Genomic DNA, 16,517 nt, shown 5'->3' with positions numbered 1-16,517 from the left:
AGAGATAACACACTGGACTTGAAAATAACAGGCATTGAATGGTACTCAGAACTCTGCAGTGTCAGAGGGCCAACAGGTTGCATATAACATACACTTGGAATGTACAGCAGTCAGGCATACATGACATTATCCTAGTCTGAAATATTTCCAGGACTGTGAGTCATTTGTTCCACCCCTTTAACCAGTCAGGTGGCACACTAGGAAAACTTGCACCTATCCTTTCCAAGCATGGAAAAAAAATATGTTTTGAGAGCAGGCTGCCTGTCCTGTAATTGGAAATAGAATCTTGTGAGGCACCGGCCAGAGAGGCAGGGCGGAGGCAGCGGGGCGAGAGCTTCAAAAAGAAGATGCGCAGGAGAGAGGGGGTGGGTGATGGAGAACGGAGAGGTGGAAGGTGGAGAGAGAGAGCCAGGAAAAATTAAGAAGGCTGTGCTGCAGAGTCAAAGCAGCAGTGAGCAGCAAGGCTCAGAGAACAGACGGCAGGGACAGAAGTCCAGTCTGAGAGAGCCAGGGAGGAGGGAGTGGAGAGGCTTGGAGCCCAGCCTTGTCAGGCAACCCAGAACGTCTTGTCAGGCACACCATTATAGCCTACCAGCCTGATAAACAGGCAGGCGAGTAACACCAAAGGAACACAGGTGAAGGGAACACTGGAAACACAAGGTCAGAAAGTCCAGTCAGGCCTGGGATGAGCTGTAAGACTGCAGCCCTTTGTTAAAGGGGCAGCTGAGGCCACTGGACCAAACATCACAAATCCTTTTCCCAGCTACAGATCAACCAGTAGTGATAGTACCTGCTGACACATAAAATGTATTTCTGCTTCTCTTCCTCTTTGAGATTATTTGTGCATGCTTGGCGAGTATTTTGAATGCTTGGGTTGCTGATTCTCCAGTTCAGATGCTTGCATTATTCCCCCTCAATAAACTTTTTTTGTTTTCTCTTTATATGGATGCTCAGCATTTCTCCCAAGTTTGCAGAGATGTTTAATCACATTATCAAAGGTTCCTTACAGCCATTGTCTGACTCACTGTCCAGGTTGGGGGTGTTTCTTTAAGGGTGCAGAATCTAAGCCAACAGTTCCTTTGATAGAGGTGGCAGATTTCTTACTTGTATTCTTGGTATTTTGTGCAAATTTGGTCTCAGTGGACCACATTCACATTGACCTATTTTTTTAATACATAAGTTTTTATAATGCCCTAGTAGGCATCCTCAGTAGGAATACTGTGTACAGTTCTGATTGCCATATATATAAAAAAGTATTGCAGACCTGGCAAAAATACAAGAGAGGGTAATCAAGACTTTCCAGCTTAGAAAAAAGGTTGACTAAAGGGGCACTTAGTAAAGACTTATAACATTATGCATAGGGTGGAAAAAATGGGTAGAGAGAACTCTTCTCTCTCTCTTCCATGATACTAGAACCCAATGAAGTCAACGGGCAATATATTTAGGACAAAAGGAAATATTTCATTATCAAGGAGTAATTACATGGTGGAATTCCCTGCCAGTGAACATAGTGACGGCCATTAAAAGGACATTAGATTGATTCATCAATGGCTATTAACCATGGCTATTAACCATGTCCACTAAAGGGAACCTTCATATCCAGCAGTAATGCAGTAACCGGAAGGGCTTGGTCTCTATGTCGCTGTGCTGATTGGCCACTGTACAGAACAGGATACTGAACTAGCTGGACCACTGGTCTGATCCAGCAGGGCTTTTATTTTTCCTAACGGGACAGCGGTTTTGAAGACTTAAATATTGGAATGAAAAATGGCGTGTGCACTGAGGATTTCTTTCTACATTTCAAATCTGAACCATGCGCTCAAGCCTTCCACGCCTCTTTTCAAGCAGGACAGCAAATATGTCAAAGCATTCTCCCCACGGCACATGAAAACATCGGAATGAAAGGGCGTGTTGAATGTTCAGAACATATCTGCACACCTCACATCCAACTCAAAGCCCCTGCACCTGTTTACAAGCGAACCAGTTCAAAAGGACCAGCGATGCCTCCTAATTCTGTGCCTTATTGCCTTGCTTAGCTATATTCGTATTATGTCTAATGCAACCCCCATTTCTGCTGCTTTGTCGCGACTGCAACGTGTTTCTGCCAGCCAACTTCCGTTCTGAGAGGCAGGCAGCCCAAAGTTTTTCCTCTGTCCTAACAACCGTTGTCTAACGTTCCTTTTCTCCGGTGATTGGTCCCTTTCAGGTCCTTCGATTCCGCACAGAACAAGGCAAAGGACAAAAATTGCGCATGCGCTTTAAAATTTCGGGCTGCCTAAGGTTTTGCCTGATTCCATACGTTACTGCTTTCCAACTTGGAAGAGAACTTTTCTACGGGATTCGAAGCAGGCTAGTTTCATAGGCTCTCTTTAAGCGTCAGTAAAGCTGCTGCGCTCTCTTTCTTTCAAGCGAAATGCTCAAGGGCGCAGGCAGCTTGTCTCCATACTGGGGTCCAAGAAAGAGCTGTACGTGGGAAAGGTCTTTTCTTTGGAGTCGTCGCAGGTTGCTGCTTTCCTCTTCACCGGTCTTGGAAGCAGAGCGGCGTGCGTGGACCCGGGGAGCCTTTCCCGCGTACCGCTATGTATTACAAATTCAGCGGCTTCACGCAGAGGCTGGTCGGGGCCGGCGCTTCTTCTGCCTACACCCCGCAGGTAACGAGTAGCCCTCCGCGGATCCCCGACCGTTAGCGGGTCTTGACCTTCAGCGTCTTCCCGCGAGTGCAGCCTTTCTCAGAAGGGACAGATAACGAGGAGAGGTCGGAAAAGATGTCTTCGCGAGGGATTTAGCGGGTGTCAAGGAGAGCTCGTGGGCTTTGTCCTTGGCGGGAAGAAGAGGGACTCTGCTCTGTCCTGGGAGTCTGCCTCGTGTTGTGGTTAAGAGGGTAGAACTGGGGAGACCTGAGTTCAAATTCCAGCCCAGCCACGAGAATTGTTGGGTGACCTTGAGGTATTCACTCATGATAGTGTGGCAACTGAAAAATAAGAAGGGTCATGTGGCATATGCACCTCCCTGGGCTCCCTGGAAGAAAGGCAGGAAAACGTAACGATAAGAATTATAGCCGCTAGAAGCACACGAAGACAGGATGATTTATATGGGCCTGGGTGACCTTCAGAGTTGAAGAGGCCAGGTCAAGAAACTCTCTGGGCTTTGCTCATAAGTCATGAAGTGCCTTGATTGGCCCATTTCTTTTCCTTCCTCCTCTTAGACGGGGAGGAAAACTGCAACAGAGTTAACTGGTTTGAGCTACATTTTGAGGTGTGTGTGAGTGAGTAACTTCTGTTATTTTATTGTGTTTGGTTGTTTTGAGTGCCTTTGTTAGGAGAAATGACTAATTTTTTAATTATTTCTTTGTTTTGTGCTTATACAGTATGTTTACTTGGGAATAATATGCTTTTAAGCAGCATAATCTAATGTTTCATAGATCAAACTAGGGACAGTTTTGCATACATAGAAAAGTCCTTTTCACACAGTATCACTACATATTTTGATATGTACACCATCCACTGAACACGGTAGAAGGCTCTACTTGCTGTTCTGAACATTTTGTCTGTCTATCTCATATATTTCTATTTTGCCCTCCTTGCAAGGAGTTTAGAGCAATCTACATTCTTACCCCTTCCTTGTTTCTTCTCTGTGGAGGTGGCTTTATGTGGCTTCTGGCACTCTTGGAGGAGATGGATTATGTAAATCTATTTTAATCCAGAACCGTGTCTCAGTTTGGGATCAAAAGGGCCTTGGTTACCCTGACAGGGGCTTTGGGTCCCTGTTCATTCTTCTGGACCTCTCCGTGGTTTTTGATACCATCAGCCACAGTATCCTTCTGGAGAAGCATTTATTTTAACTCTTTTCTTCCTCACCGCTGCTTAACTGTGGAGTTAAGCTTCCAAAATGTTCAAACTTTTGTGTGTCCATTTCGCTTTTTAAAGCAGCTGTCACAAACAAGGCATAATAAAATGTTTTAAATTTCTAGCTATCCTCATCACGTTTTGCACTTTGATTACCAATCGTTACCTTTCTTGTTGAGAAACAAGCTGCGAGTATGGTTAGAAATACTGTAGTATATGCTCTCTCCTTTCTGGCTGGAGAAGATTTTGCTATGCAGATCTGTGCTTTTGTGATCTCCACATTTGATTACTACAAAGCACTGCCCTTAAAAATGTCTTAGGCGTACCCTGTAAATGTTCTAGATGAATAAATGTGTGAAGTACAGCCATGTTGGCTACCTAGGATACATCCCTTGTGTTTCAACAGCTCCTTCACCTTTTCTTTATCACTGGTATTCTGTATCTCCTCCTGTACTAAAGCTTCATGGGACTTTTTTTGGCTCTAGCTCCCTTTTCTTTCATTCTTACTTTTCAGAATCTTTTCTTGCTCAGGCATTCTTTTTCTCACGACATTGCCTATCAACTCACTTGCCTATTATGTCCCCCTACCCAGCCACTCTGCTTCTGTCCCTCCCTGTGTCATGGCCAAACCTGACTTAACATGTAGGATCCATCAGTTTGCAAAAGACACATCCTAGGGATGGGTCTTCTGCAGTTTTCGAAAAGTTAATTTACAGCTCCCCTCAAGCTGCTTTGAAAGTCAGGGAAGGTTTATGTGGAAAGAGAGTGTTTAGCCCTTTTTCCCCATGCCTGTTTCACAATTTAAAGTGCCTCTAAAGCCCCAGTTGGCTTTTGTGGGGAAATATATAAATTCACGCACTTGATCCCATTTATTTTCCTATGGGTGCTAATTGCATCTTCAGAGGGGCATCTTAGTGTATTTTTTATTTTTAAAAAACTTCTTTTGTACCCCCCACCTTTCTCCTCACTGGGGACCCGAAGCAGCTTACATCATTCTTCGAACAACCATTTTGTCTTTAGGGGTGTGCACCAAAAAAAAAAAAATCTGGGAAATCTGGATCCAGGTTTCAGGGACAAAAAAATCCAGGTCCCTCAAATCTGGATCAGATTCTCTGATCTGGGTTAAAGAATGCCCGATTTAACTGGCCATTATTCCACATAGGGAATAATGTCTGAGGGGATGGGGAGAATCTCCACCAAATTAGCAGGGAATCTACTCCTGATTGCCCCCTAATGAATCACCAAATTTCAGGAGGATTGGACCCCATAGTCCAATTCTGTGGGCCCAAGAACAAGCTGCCTCCAGCCATTCTTTGTTGTTTCCTATGGAGGAAGCATTTCCAAAACTTTTAAGCTTCCCTCCCACCCCTTGCTCGGAATTCTTTGGTTCAACATAACTCCTTTGCACGTTTGTTGTTGTCAGATAAGAGAATCCCAATGTCAAATCAAAGAATCCTTTTACCGAAGTGAGGTGAGTGGTGAGGTTTGCCAAGCCATGGTGTCTTGAAGGGGCTCTTTCGGACCTCTGCGGGGAGGGGCAGAATGGGATGGGAATCCAATCTGCCTGCTGCATCCTCCCCTTTCCCAACAGCCTTACCCTGCTTTCCTGCAGTGGCGCAGCGCTTTGCTCCATTCACACTGCTGCTCTCACTGCCACTGCTACTCTGCCTGTGGTGGCTGCCAATGGTTGCCATCTACAGCCAGATAATCCAACCACAGCAAGTCCGAATGCCTGGATCCGATCTGGGGTTCACCCTGGGGAACCAGCATCATTGGATTATGCTGGATTGGCACAAATCCAGCTTTTTTGCCCGTTCCCAGACCTGTATTGCACACCCGTATTTATCTTCACAACATTTATCTTTAGCAGACTGGGACCAGCATACCTGTGGGACCGCCTCTTGCCATATATTCCCTGGAGACTGTTCCATTTGGCAGATAAACATCTACTGGTGGTCCCTGGCCCTAGGGAGGTTCGCCTTGCCTCAACCAAGGCCAGGGCTTTCTTGGTCCTAGCCCCAACCTGGTGGAACTCTCTGTCTATGGAAACCTGGGCCCAGCCAGATTTACTATCTTTCCACTGGGCCTGCAAGACAAAAATGTTCCACTAGGCATATTGGGGGTTGAGGTGGGTGGACCACCTAAGGTATTGTATTGGTCTCCTGCCATGGGGGGGGAGTATATGCCCCCCCCTTGGGTTCTGTAACTGGCCACACCGCCCGGGGGGTTATTAGGTTGAGGTGGTGGGGCAAAATGTGCGTGGCTGTTTCATAATGTATGTGTTATTAATGTTTATATTGCTGCAAAATTTTATTATATTTATTGAACATTTTAACATGTTGTGATCCGCTCTGAGCCCACTTGCAGGGAAAGCGGAATAGAAATCAAATTAAACAAATAAATAAATAACAACCCTGTGAAGTAGTTAGGCTGAGAGGGTGGGCTGAGAGGCCCAAGATCCACCCAGCAAACTTCCATGACAGTGGGGATTTGAACCTGGGTCTTCGAGATCCTAGTCCAACACTAACCACTGCAGCATGTATGTATAAAAGGTATCTGATAACTGTATGTTTGTTTATTTAGAGATACCACAGTTTTTTCCCCCAGAGGGGATCCAAAGAAACTTAGAACACCATTTTCCCTTCCTCTTTTTATGGTAGAGAGCCAGTTTGGTGTGAGGGCCAGTTTGATGTAGTGGTTAAGAGTGGTAAGAGTCTAATATGGAGAGCCAGGTTTGATTCCCCATTCCTCCAGTTGAAGCCAGCTGGGTGACCGTGGGTCAGTCACAGCTCTTTCAGAGCACTCTCAGCCCCACCCACCTCACAGGGTGATTGTTGTGAGGATAATAGTAACACACTTTGTAAACATTTGTAAAATGTATATACTTAACACAGAGAAACTGGTTCCTACTGCATGATTTTTAAATTTAACTAGTATTAATGAAGTTACCCTGACATGTGAAAAATGTGTTTAAAAATTGCCTTTGATTGACAGGCACTTGATAGATGAACAAACAAAAACTAATTAGTAGACATTCATTCCAAGCACACACTCTTTAGCCCTGTTAAAATGCAAATTTAATATCAAGCATATTGTGTTCACACTTGCTGTCTGGAATAATAAGGAAGAGAATTAATGTGCCGTTAATTGTGATGGCAATCTGTAGCTTCTTTACTGCACTGAAGACTTGTTAAATTAACTGGAGTTGCTCATGAGTAAATGAGTTGTGAATTGCTTGGGCGTATAGCATTTAGGATTAACTGCATCTCAGCTCTTCATCAGCAAAGCTGGAATGCATAAATGAAGACAGGCTGTGTTGTGAAGGTGGCACATTCAGCTCTTAATTGAAGAATTTTTCGTAGGGTTGTTCATTAATGCAGTTATACTTCATGGGGAATAAAGGCTTCCACACAGGTTGCCTAACTGACACTGGCTCTCTATAAAATTCTCTGGACTGGTTTCCTTCCATATACATTGAGGGATAAAGTTCCCAGTTATATTAAGATCTTTGAAGAACAGGGGAAAAATAGTGGGGCAAGTTCACCATTAAGTCCTTCCCCCTTCCTAACACTCCTTCCTTTTCATCTAGCAAAACCTTGAAAGTTTATACTAAATTATTAAACAATGACTAAATTTTTCAAGTTAATTTTTATCAGCACCAATAGATATTGTTACGACCCCCTTTCTTTTTCAGTTAGATTTTGCTTTTAACCCTCTTCTTACACCCTGTGGGTAGATTGTTGCCAGTTGGAATTACATTCCAAAATAATTTAAATTTCCCCTTTAATAATGTGCCCAAGCATCAGGCTCCTTTTGTGGGACTATGTGGCCCTGAGGATAGGAATGGGATATAGGAATAACATACTCTGGCATGAACAAAAAAACCCAAAATAAACATATATTTTTACAAGAAGCATATTGGTTTCACACTAGTACTTAAACTTGATGGTTTCAAAGATAGTTCTCAGTTCTTAAAGTTTCTTTACATAGACACAGTCACACAGATCTTTATAGATGCACACACAGTTTGCCTGCTTCAGATAGATCAATCTCTCATGGATTTTCTCAGGTGCACACACAGTTTGCCTGCTTCAGATGGAATGAATGTTCTCTCACAGACACACAAAGTTCAGGCTTCCACGCAGGTTGCCTAACTGAACTAGAATCAATATTTCTCTCAGAAATGCATGGGCACCCTCAGGCTGCACACAGCTTGCCTATTTTTGCTCAGATTGAATGTTCTCTCTCTGAACAGCAGTTCATTCTGCCCACACTCTGTCATCAACCAATCATCTCACTCACTTGTGTTTGTGTAAAGTGTTGTCAAGTTGTAGCTGACATGAGTTTTCAAAGGAAGAAACTAACAGAGGTGGTTTGCCATTGCCTGCCTCTGCATAGCAACCCTGTCTTCTTGGTGGTCTCCCATCCATATACTAACCAGTGCATTCTTGGCTGATACTAAATGCCGATTTGGCTCTCTGAGCTTCTTTTGATACTGTGTTACTTACATATAAACAGTAGGTTTGTGTTGTTATCCTCATATTTCAAAGAATGGGGGAGAGGGCTGAGACCATTTATTAGACTTATTCATGGGCGCTTAACAAGAAAAACAAAATAAATAAATTCCAAAAGAAACAGTTTTATTATCAAATTGTTTCACATGGTTTTGTTGTTGTTTTGTTTTCATCATTCTGTTGCATTATTTTCCATCAGTTTCAGGGGAAAACCTCGCCCTTTTCCTCACCTCTGTACCTTTATGCTCTTCCATCCAAAATGGATGAAACCCAGAGGCCATCCATGTTGCCAATTACGAGACAGGTAGAATAAAAAAGCTCCTTCACCCAAATTTAACATTAAAATCTATGGGAAAATTGACAGAAACGATTCCAAACAGTAAGACAAAAAGCATTGCAGCTGCTTAGCTTGAAGAACAGTAGTGCAAGGAAGAGCCCGACTGACAGGGCAAGGGCATTTGGTGCTGCAAGGAGGGCAAAGCATCTGGACCATGAGGAAGATTTGCTTGGATGGAGGATAAGTTTGGAGAGCAGCAGGCAAGCAGAGGTGTGCAGATTCCTTGGGAAAATTTGGTAGAGGGGGACAAGTGTTGGGGAGGAGACAGGAAGGTAAAGTTGTACGCCAGATCTTTTAGGATTGGAATACCTCCTGACAGAAGCCGAGTTCAGGTAGCTGGCTCAAGGTTGACTCAGCTTTCCATCCTTCCAAGGTTGGTAAAATGAGTACCCAATGAGTACCCAAGTGTAGATGACTGGGGAAGGTAATGGCAAACCACCCTGTAAAAAGTCTGCCAAGAAAACGTGATGCAACGTCTCCCCATGGGTTCGGTGCTTGCACAGGGGACTGCCTTTACCTTTACCTCACACATGTATGTAATCTTAATGGTTACTGTTACAGCCCTTTAAAGAACGCTGCGCGCGTATGCTCTCTCTGACCTTATTAGAAAAATGTCTGCCTTGTAAAAGTGAACAATGAAAGGCAGAGACTACAATAACAAAAGAAACCAGAACAAACCAAAATAAAATGATTCTTCGTGTTACAAGCTGTTTTTATACTAATTACAATAATTCTGGAATACCTGATTTTTGTAATTATTGTAATTAATAACAGAAGAAACACACAAGTCTACCATTTATTGAGCTTACAGTAGAAGTAAGATTTAATTTAGAGACTTCTTGGATCCCTTGTTAGTGCAGTCCTAAATAGTGTTATGCCCTTCTAAGCCCATTGAATTCATTCGTCTTGGAAGGATGTAACTCTGCTTAAGATTGCAATGTGAATATTACACTGGTTCTTGATCTTACTCCCCTGTACAAGATTTCAGCTGTGGCATACTTACCTGTGGCAGTCTTAATTTCATTTGTTATTTTTTGCATTAATTGACAGATTCTTAAATATCTGGCAATAATTTCAGAATGGGGAAGTCATAGAAGAACAGACCAATTTTGAGAAGAATTTATATTGTGCAGTTGTTAAATATAAGAGATATTTTTCCATATTAAATGGCTAGGGAGTTAAATTATTCAAGGTCAAACTGGATTTGCCATTACTTTGCATCTTCCTGTTTGCTGGTCACTTGTTTTCAGGGATCATAGTAGTTGATATACAATCTGTTTTCATGTATTAAACTTTAATGTCCTTATTTATTCAGGGATTCAAACCAGCGGTACCCATGGAATCACCAGCTCTGATTTTTGGAACACCAACTAAACTTGCCTCTGACTCGTCTTCAACTGTTGAGTATATGGGTAAAAACAAGGTTCCAGAGCTGCAAAAGTTGTTTCAGGTGAGAAGAAACATTTTTTTTTTTACTGAAAGTGTATTTTTTTCTTAGAATTGCATCCCTGAAAAACCAGTAATAGGGAAAGTGATTAAGCACTATTCAGTCTCCTGTGCAGCAGTGTTGACTGCCTCATATTTGCCCAAGTATAGATGAAATTCTTGTACTATCAGATTCTTGTGAATGTTAGTCAGTAGTTCTGCTTTAAGAAGAATTTGAAACGCATTGAATTTCATCAGATTTATGTAATCTAATTAAACTAAGGTTAGGGCTAGCACCCTTTACATGATTTTAACACCTTCTCCCTTGCTATATCTTTTATGTGAGTTTCTGTGTTTGTTTTCTGCATAAGCTTTCTTCCAAGGATGAGGCTCCTGAATACATTGAAAATTTTGACAAAGGCTGAAATGATAGAGTACAAAGATTAGAAGCAGGGATAAATGCACAGTTATGTGGGCAAGAAATAGTTGTTATGGGAGAGAGAAATGTTGAGAGCTTTGGAAGGGTCAGAAAAACACCCCGTCTCCCGTTTTTTTGCAAACTATGCAAAACTGAATTAATCAGGAGGGATTTTTTACACAGCTAATAGGACTGTGCTATAAGGAAATGATTCAGAGACATGCATTGGTAATGGAATAGGAACTGTAGACTATACTACTGGGTACTGTCTGTTGCTGTCAGTATAGTCCTATTATATAGTTCTGAATCATTTAATAAGTTGTGCCAATTTGCTTATGTTTTGTTTCAGTTGTGTTGTTTTCAGTTCTATATCATTTCTGCTTGTTTTCAAATTTCTGTAATCCTTACCCCATTGTATTTCTATTAAATATCCCAGTTGGTTGTTGTGGGCTTTCCGGGCTGTATTGCCGTGGTCTTGGCATTGTAGTTCCTGACGTTTTGCCAGCAGCTGTGGCTGGCATCTTCAGAGGTGTAGCACCAAAAGACAGAGATCTCTCAGTGTCACAGTGTGCAAAAGATGTTGGCAGGTCATTTATATCTACTCAGGAGGGGTGGGGTTGAGCTGAGTCATCCTGTAAGAGTTTCCCAGGGTGTGGAATGCTAATGGCGGGAGGCTTCACTGTATCCTGAGGAGGTTCTTTTGCATATGGATTGGTGCTTGATGTGCTAATCTTCTGTGCTGGGCTATTGTCGGGTCTAGAGTGTTTTGTTAGCCTGGTGTTTTTCAGAACTGGAAACCATGCTCTGTTCATTCTTAAGGTTTCTTCTTTCCTGTTGAAGTTTTGCTTATGCTTGTGAATTTCAATGGCTTCCCCTCGCAGTCTGACAAACTACTTTGTCAGACTGCACAGGGAAGCCATTGAAATTCACAAACATAAGCAAAACTTCAACAGGAAAGAAGAAACCTTAAGAATGAACAGAGCATGGTTTCCAGTTCTGAAAAACACCAGGCCAACAAAACACTCCACACCCGACAATAGCCCTGCAGAGAAGATTAGCACATCAAGCACCAATCCATATGCAAAAGAACCTCCTCAGGATACAGTGAAGCCTTCCGCCATTAGCATTCCACACCCTGGGAAACTCTTACAGGATGACTCGGCTCAACCCCACCCCTCCTGAGTAGATATAAATGACCTGCCAACATCTTTTCCACACTGTGACACTGAGAGATCTCTGTCTTTTGGTGCTACACCTCTGAAGATGCCAGCCACAGCTGCTGGCGAAACGTCAGGAACTACAATGCCAAGACTATGGCAATACAGCCCGGAAAACCCACAACAACCATCGTTCTCCGGCCGTGAAAGCCTTCGACAATACATCAAATATCCCAGTTGTTGATCATATTAACTTACACTGTGTCATCTGCCTTAAGTCTCAGTGAGAAAGGTGGACTGTAAATAATGTAAATAAAATAAATCTAGTTTTCTGAACCTTTGCCAGGCAAGCCAGCTCTGTTTCCAGTGTGTACCACTTGTGGCTATAGAGTTGCAGTTCTTATATTTCTGCATTCAATACCAGTTTCAATACTTTGCAAAAAAAAATCCTAAGAAATACAGAGCCTACTTATAAAACAACAAAAAGTCCAGAGGCACCTTAAAGGTGAACAGATTTATAGCTGGCATAACCTTTCACATCTAATTTGTTAGGTGCATGAAATGTTTTTTCACAGTTGGCAGATGCAATTATCCTTGGGTAGAAGAAGGCAACGATTTGTTAAAGAGAGGCTAGAAGCCACTACATTGCAAGAAATATGACACACTTTTCTGCATTGTGTGTGTTATCTGCATGCAGATAACATTTTATACATCTACCATCATGTCTAGTTTGGTTCTAATTGCGGTGGCATTTAAGAGACCTTCTTGTGCTTGTGAAGCTATTGATGCAGTGTTATGTGTGGACTTCTGCTGATAGCGGCTGGTGCTTCAGGAGGCATTGTAATGGATGTATGCAAGTCTGCATGTATTCTTTTAAACAGATCAGTATAAATAATGTTGCATGATCTCTTCCTGCTACCATGGGGAATGGCAGGGAGCTGTAGAGGTATTGAATATTTACTAGGGGTATGCACCCCCAAAAGATTTGGGTTTCCCACTTTGGGTTTTACTCAAAGTGGGAAAAAAATCCAGAATTACAAGAATTACAAGAATCCTGAAGCGGCAAGCCGCTTCAGGATTCTGGTATTTAGCTTGCTTCAGTATGCTTTGTAAAGATTTGGCGCATAGTGAAGTGAGGGGGAGCAACCCCCACCACCACGCTGGGGTAAACCCACCCCCCACCCCACTTACCTGGCCGGCAGGGAGAGGGGAGGCCGATCAGCTAGGTGGAGGCGGCAGCAGCCCTCACAAGGCTGGGATGGCCTGGAGCTGGCTTCTCTGCTGCCTGTGCCACCTCCTTCACTGCCGCAGCAGTCAGCTGGGTGGTGAGGAATGCCGCAGCCAGCTCCTCCGCCGCCTGTGCCACCTCCGCCACACAACACTGTGCCACCTCTGCCACACAACAGCCAGCAGGGCAGCGGGGAAGGCCTGGATCAGCTGCTTGGTGGGGATCTCTCCGCCAAGCCGGGATCTCCCTGCAAGCAGCTGACCCATCCGGCGAAGATTTAAATGCCCGTTTCTATGCCGCTGCAAAGTGGCACAGAAAGGGGCATTTAAACCCCTTGACCCGAAGCTTCCCAAAGCAATACAGATCATTGCGAATTGGGTCCGATTCGGGTACTTTACCTGAATCGGAAACCCAAATTGCCTAATATTTACCTTCTTTCCATAGAGAATTCTTAGCTTCTTCTTTGGCTACTGAGGCATCACTAGGCATGGTCTGTGTAATTCCAAACCTTCCTTGTGAGCCATAAGTGGCATTATACTTTTCTGAAAAAAACGGAGTCTGCTGAGCTCTACAGAATATATCAAATCTGTGTCTGCAGACAACACATGCATACGCAAACATGTGACTCAAATTTTAAGACTTCGGGCTGAACTAGATAAGTCAACAGGAGATCCATGAATGTATAGAGCAGCTGTGCAAATAGGGAGGGAACAGTTCAGATTGGGACTCCCATAGGGAGGGCAGCCATCTGCTCTCTTGCCCCTCCCTTATTTTCCTGGTGCAAAAGGAGGCTGCTGTTTGCTCCACAGGGAAAAACATGCAAATACCTGTATGATGCTTTTGTGGCTTTTCCCTCATACGGTAAATAGCAGCTGAAGGAAGACTTTATTTGAGAAATCAACATGAAATAATTGATTTACACGTACAGCTCCTTGTACTATGGCTTAATTTGTTACACTTTAAAACTGGTGGGAGATCTGTTTGCCAGTCTCTTACTGTCATATCTAGTTTAGCTTTTGAAAAGTCTCTTCCCTTCTCATTAAGTAGAATGATATAAGCCACTTTGGGTCTGTATTGTGGAAAAGGTGGCGGTATAAATGAAATAAATAAATTCAACTTCTACTATTGTATTGTTGCGTATCAGCTTTTATTTGTTTCCATTTAACCTTTTCAGGCTTTCAAGTTTACTTGTAGTAGTTCACTTGGAATAGTAACGTGTATGCCTTGACTCATACTTCCTTTTTTGGTTTGTTTCTGACAGAAACCTGATGGTGTGCCAGTGCATTTGAAGCGAGGAGTTCCTGACAAACTCCTTTACCGGACCACTATGGCACTAACAATAGGAGGGACCATTTATTGTCTGATAGCGCTCTACATGGCTGCTCACCCAAAAAGACAGAAGTGAATGATTCCAGTTGAATGGGGACAGAGATAGTAACTGTATGGAAAAAAGACTTTAACTCCCTACCGTTACAATATGATTGTTGCAAATTCTTGGGATTCCATTTGACTTTAAGAGAAGTGATTAGAAAATGGTTGCATTCTTATGCTTAATATTATAAGGATGAAGTTAAATACTGGATTGTTCAGTTTTTCCGGTTCACACCCTTCACTAAACCAGACAAAGTGATCAGCCTGTGTTATACTCCTAGCAACAAGGCCCTCTTGAACTTGGTGGCATGAGCTGAAAGGAAGCTATGCGTGTCCATTCCTTACCACCACCTGTCGAGGGAGGAGAGCATAAAGAGATGCTAAATATAAACTTGACCAATGGAAGTGAAAACAATAGACTACTAATTTACCTCAGAATGGCAAATTGATCATTTTTTTCTTAACAGTTTGAACAACCTTCTCAAACTCTGTTGGAAGCCTAATTACTTAAATGGTTGTTTCTCAATGAATAATATGTGGCAAAGGGATATAGTGCTCTGGCCAGCTCTGTTCTGAAGGTCTGTATCCTTTAATAGGCCCACCTTTGTGAGCATATCTCTTGGGAGTAGCATTTCACTTAAGATGGATTCTGTATAGTGACTCAGTGCCATCATGTGATTTCCCTCAGATCGCTCTCTAAAATAAAGTTCTATTTGTTTAATGTTGGAATAAATACAGCAGTATGAATACTGGATACCTTAAGATGTTTTTTGCTTTAATGAATAACATAGAATGGGGTTGAAAATGTTCTGTTTTCCAATTTCAGAGAGACACACAAAGAGTGATTACTTGAGCATAGCAAGTGATTATGTGTGTCCCAAACTTTTGATAACTGAAATGTAACTTTCTGCATTAAACTTGGAGGCAGACATTCATTGTACACATCAAACACTCATTTTTAGCTGATCAGCTCTCAGATGAGTCAGCTCATTTTGTTTCCGTAGGTATCACTGATCTAGGCAAGCTAGCAAACAGCAGTTCATATGGGCACCCTTGGCAAGTGGAAAATTCTGTTAACTTTGGTAGTAATTGAGACGATAAAATGATGACTAGGCTGAACACATGAAGCTCTTTTTTATTGCCTACTATCCTGTCTAGCAATGGTTCTTTGTTCTGAGGCAGAGCCCTTTTTTGGTCTTGCTTCCTGCATTCCATAGATGAATCTGGAACCTTGTGCCGGAGAAGTATGTTCTGTATCTCTGATCTTTGGCCCTTCCCATTACACTTGCTGTACAGCAGGAGAACAGCTCCTTCTATGAAATTAAGCCAGAGTTGTTGATCGTGCAGAGGCAAAGCAAACCGCCACTTTGGATGAATATTTTTGGCTCATGGCCTTTGCCATGAAATGACAATTAACAATTATGGCTGCTTTTAGCTACTCATCTGGAATTATCCTCTAGCAGAAAAATAATAAACAGCAATTCAGTTGTACCTTAAAGACTAAAACCATTTTAGTATGTTTTTAAAGACAAAACTCATTTATCAGGTGAATAAAGTGTTACACCTTTAGGAAGATACGTTTGTTCTTAAAGCAGCAAACAACAGAATGGTAGGGGTGGGGAAGATGTAACAAAGAGAATAGTTTAAATGGGAATGTATGTATAGCACACCTGTGAGGCTTCTCCCTCACTGGCACCCCTACCTGATGGCCTGCTATCCTACCAGCTCCCCAGGCAGCTGTCCTCCAGCCTTTGACAGGCAAGGAAGGGGATTACACCACCTTGTTCTTTCTTCTACCCTGGGAGTAACAACACACTCCAGCCGCCTCTCCCTGCAAAATCCTCCTTGGCCTTCACAGGAACCTGAATTTAAAGGCCTCCCCTTGCCCCACCTCCCTGGCTCTGCCCCCAGTCTCCACCAACTCTCCCTGACTGGCCCTGCTCCCAGCCTATCTGATAAGAGGGCTGGGTAGACTCTGCGGTGTCCTGGCCCCACCCACTCCATCTCAGCCTAGGGCAGGGCATTTGGTCTGCTCTCTGCCTGGCTTGCCCCTGCTGTTTCTGAACCCTCCCCAGTGGCTCCCTTGGCATCTTGGGGCCTGTGCCTGCCTGGCTTGTGCTGATGGCAATATCCTACGGGCCTGGATGAGGTGGAGCTGTCTGGGCAACTTCAGGAGGAGGATGAGTCTGCTGAGTGGCGGCAGGCTGTTCCCCAGAGTTGTG

At 43.1% G+C, this 16,517-nt stretch overlaps 1 protein-coding gene across 1 annotated transcript; it reads left to right on the top strand.

Moving 5' to 3' along the window:
• The first annotated feature begins 2,344 nt into the window (after positions 1 to 2,344).
• Positions 2,345 to 15,049, top strand: LOC129330033 (cytochrome c oxidase subunit 7A-related protein, mitochondrial). The gene is made up of 3 exons (XM_054979878.1): positions 2,345 to 2,651; positions 10,012 to 10,146; positions 14,186 to 15,049. The coding sequence occupies exons 1-3, from the start codon at positions 2,580 to 2,582 to the stop codon at positions 14,327 to 14,329; spliced, it is 351 nt and encodes a 116-aa protein (XP_054835853.1). The 5' UTR covers positions 2,345 to 2,579; the 3' UTR covers positions 14,330 to 15,049.
• Positions 15,050 to 16,517: the final 1,468 nt, after the last annotated feature.

The sequence above is a fragment of the Eublepharis macularius genome, chromosome 1, assembly GCF_028583425.1.
Source record: "Eublepharis macularius isolate TG4126 chromosome 1, MPM_Emac_v1.0, whole genome shotgun sequence".
NCBI lineage: Eukaryota > Metazoa > Chordata > Lepidosauria > Squamata > Eublepharidae > Eublepharis > Eublepharis macularius.
The sequence above is the reverse complement of the archived record's forward strand: the minus strand, read 5'-3'. Positions and strand labels throughout refer to the sequence as shown.

Coding starts and splice junctions, on each gene's coding strand:
- LOC129330033 (XM_054979878.1), top strand. CDS start 2,580: ATGTATTACAAATTCAGCGGCTTCACGCAGAGGCTGGTCGGGGCCGGC. Junction 2,652..10,011: donor CTTCTGCCTACACCCCGCAG/GTAACGAGTAGC, acceptor TTATTTATTCAG/GGATTCAAACCAGCGGTACC. Junction 10,147..14,185: donor AGCTGCAAAAGTTGTTTCAG/GTGAGAAGAAAC, acceptor TGTTTCTGACAG/AAACCTGATGGTGTGCCAGT.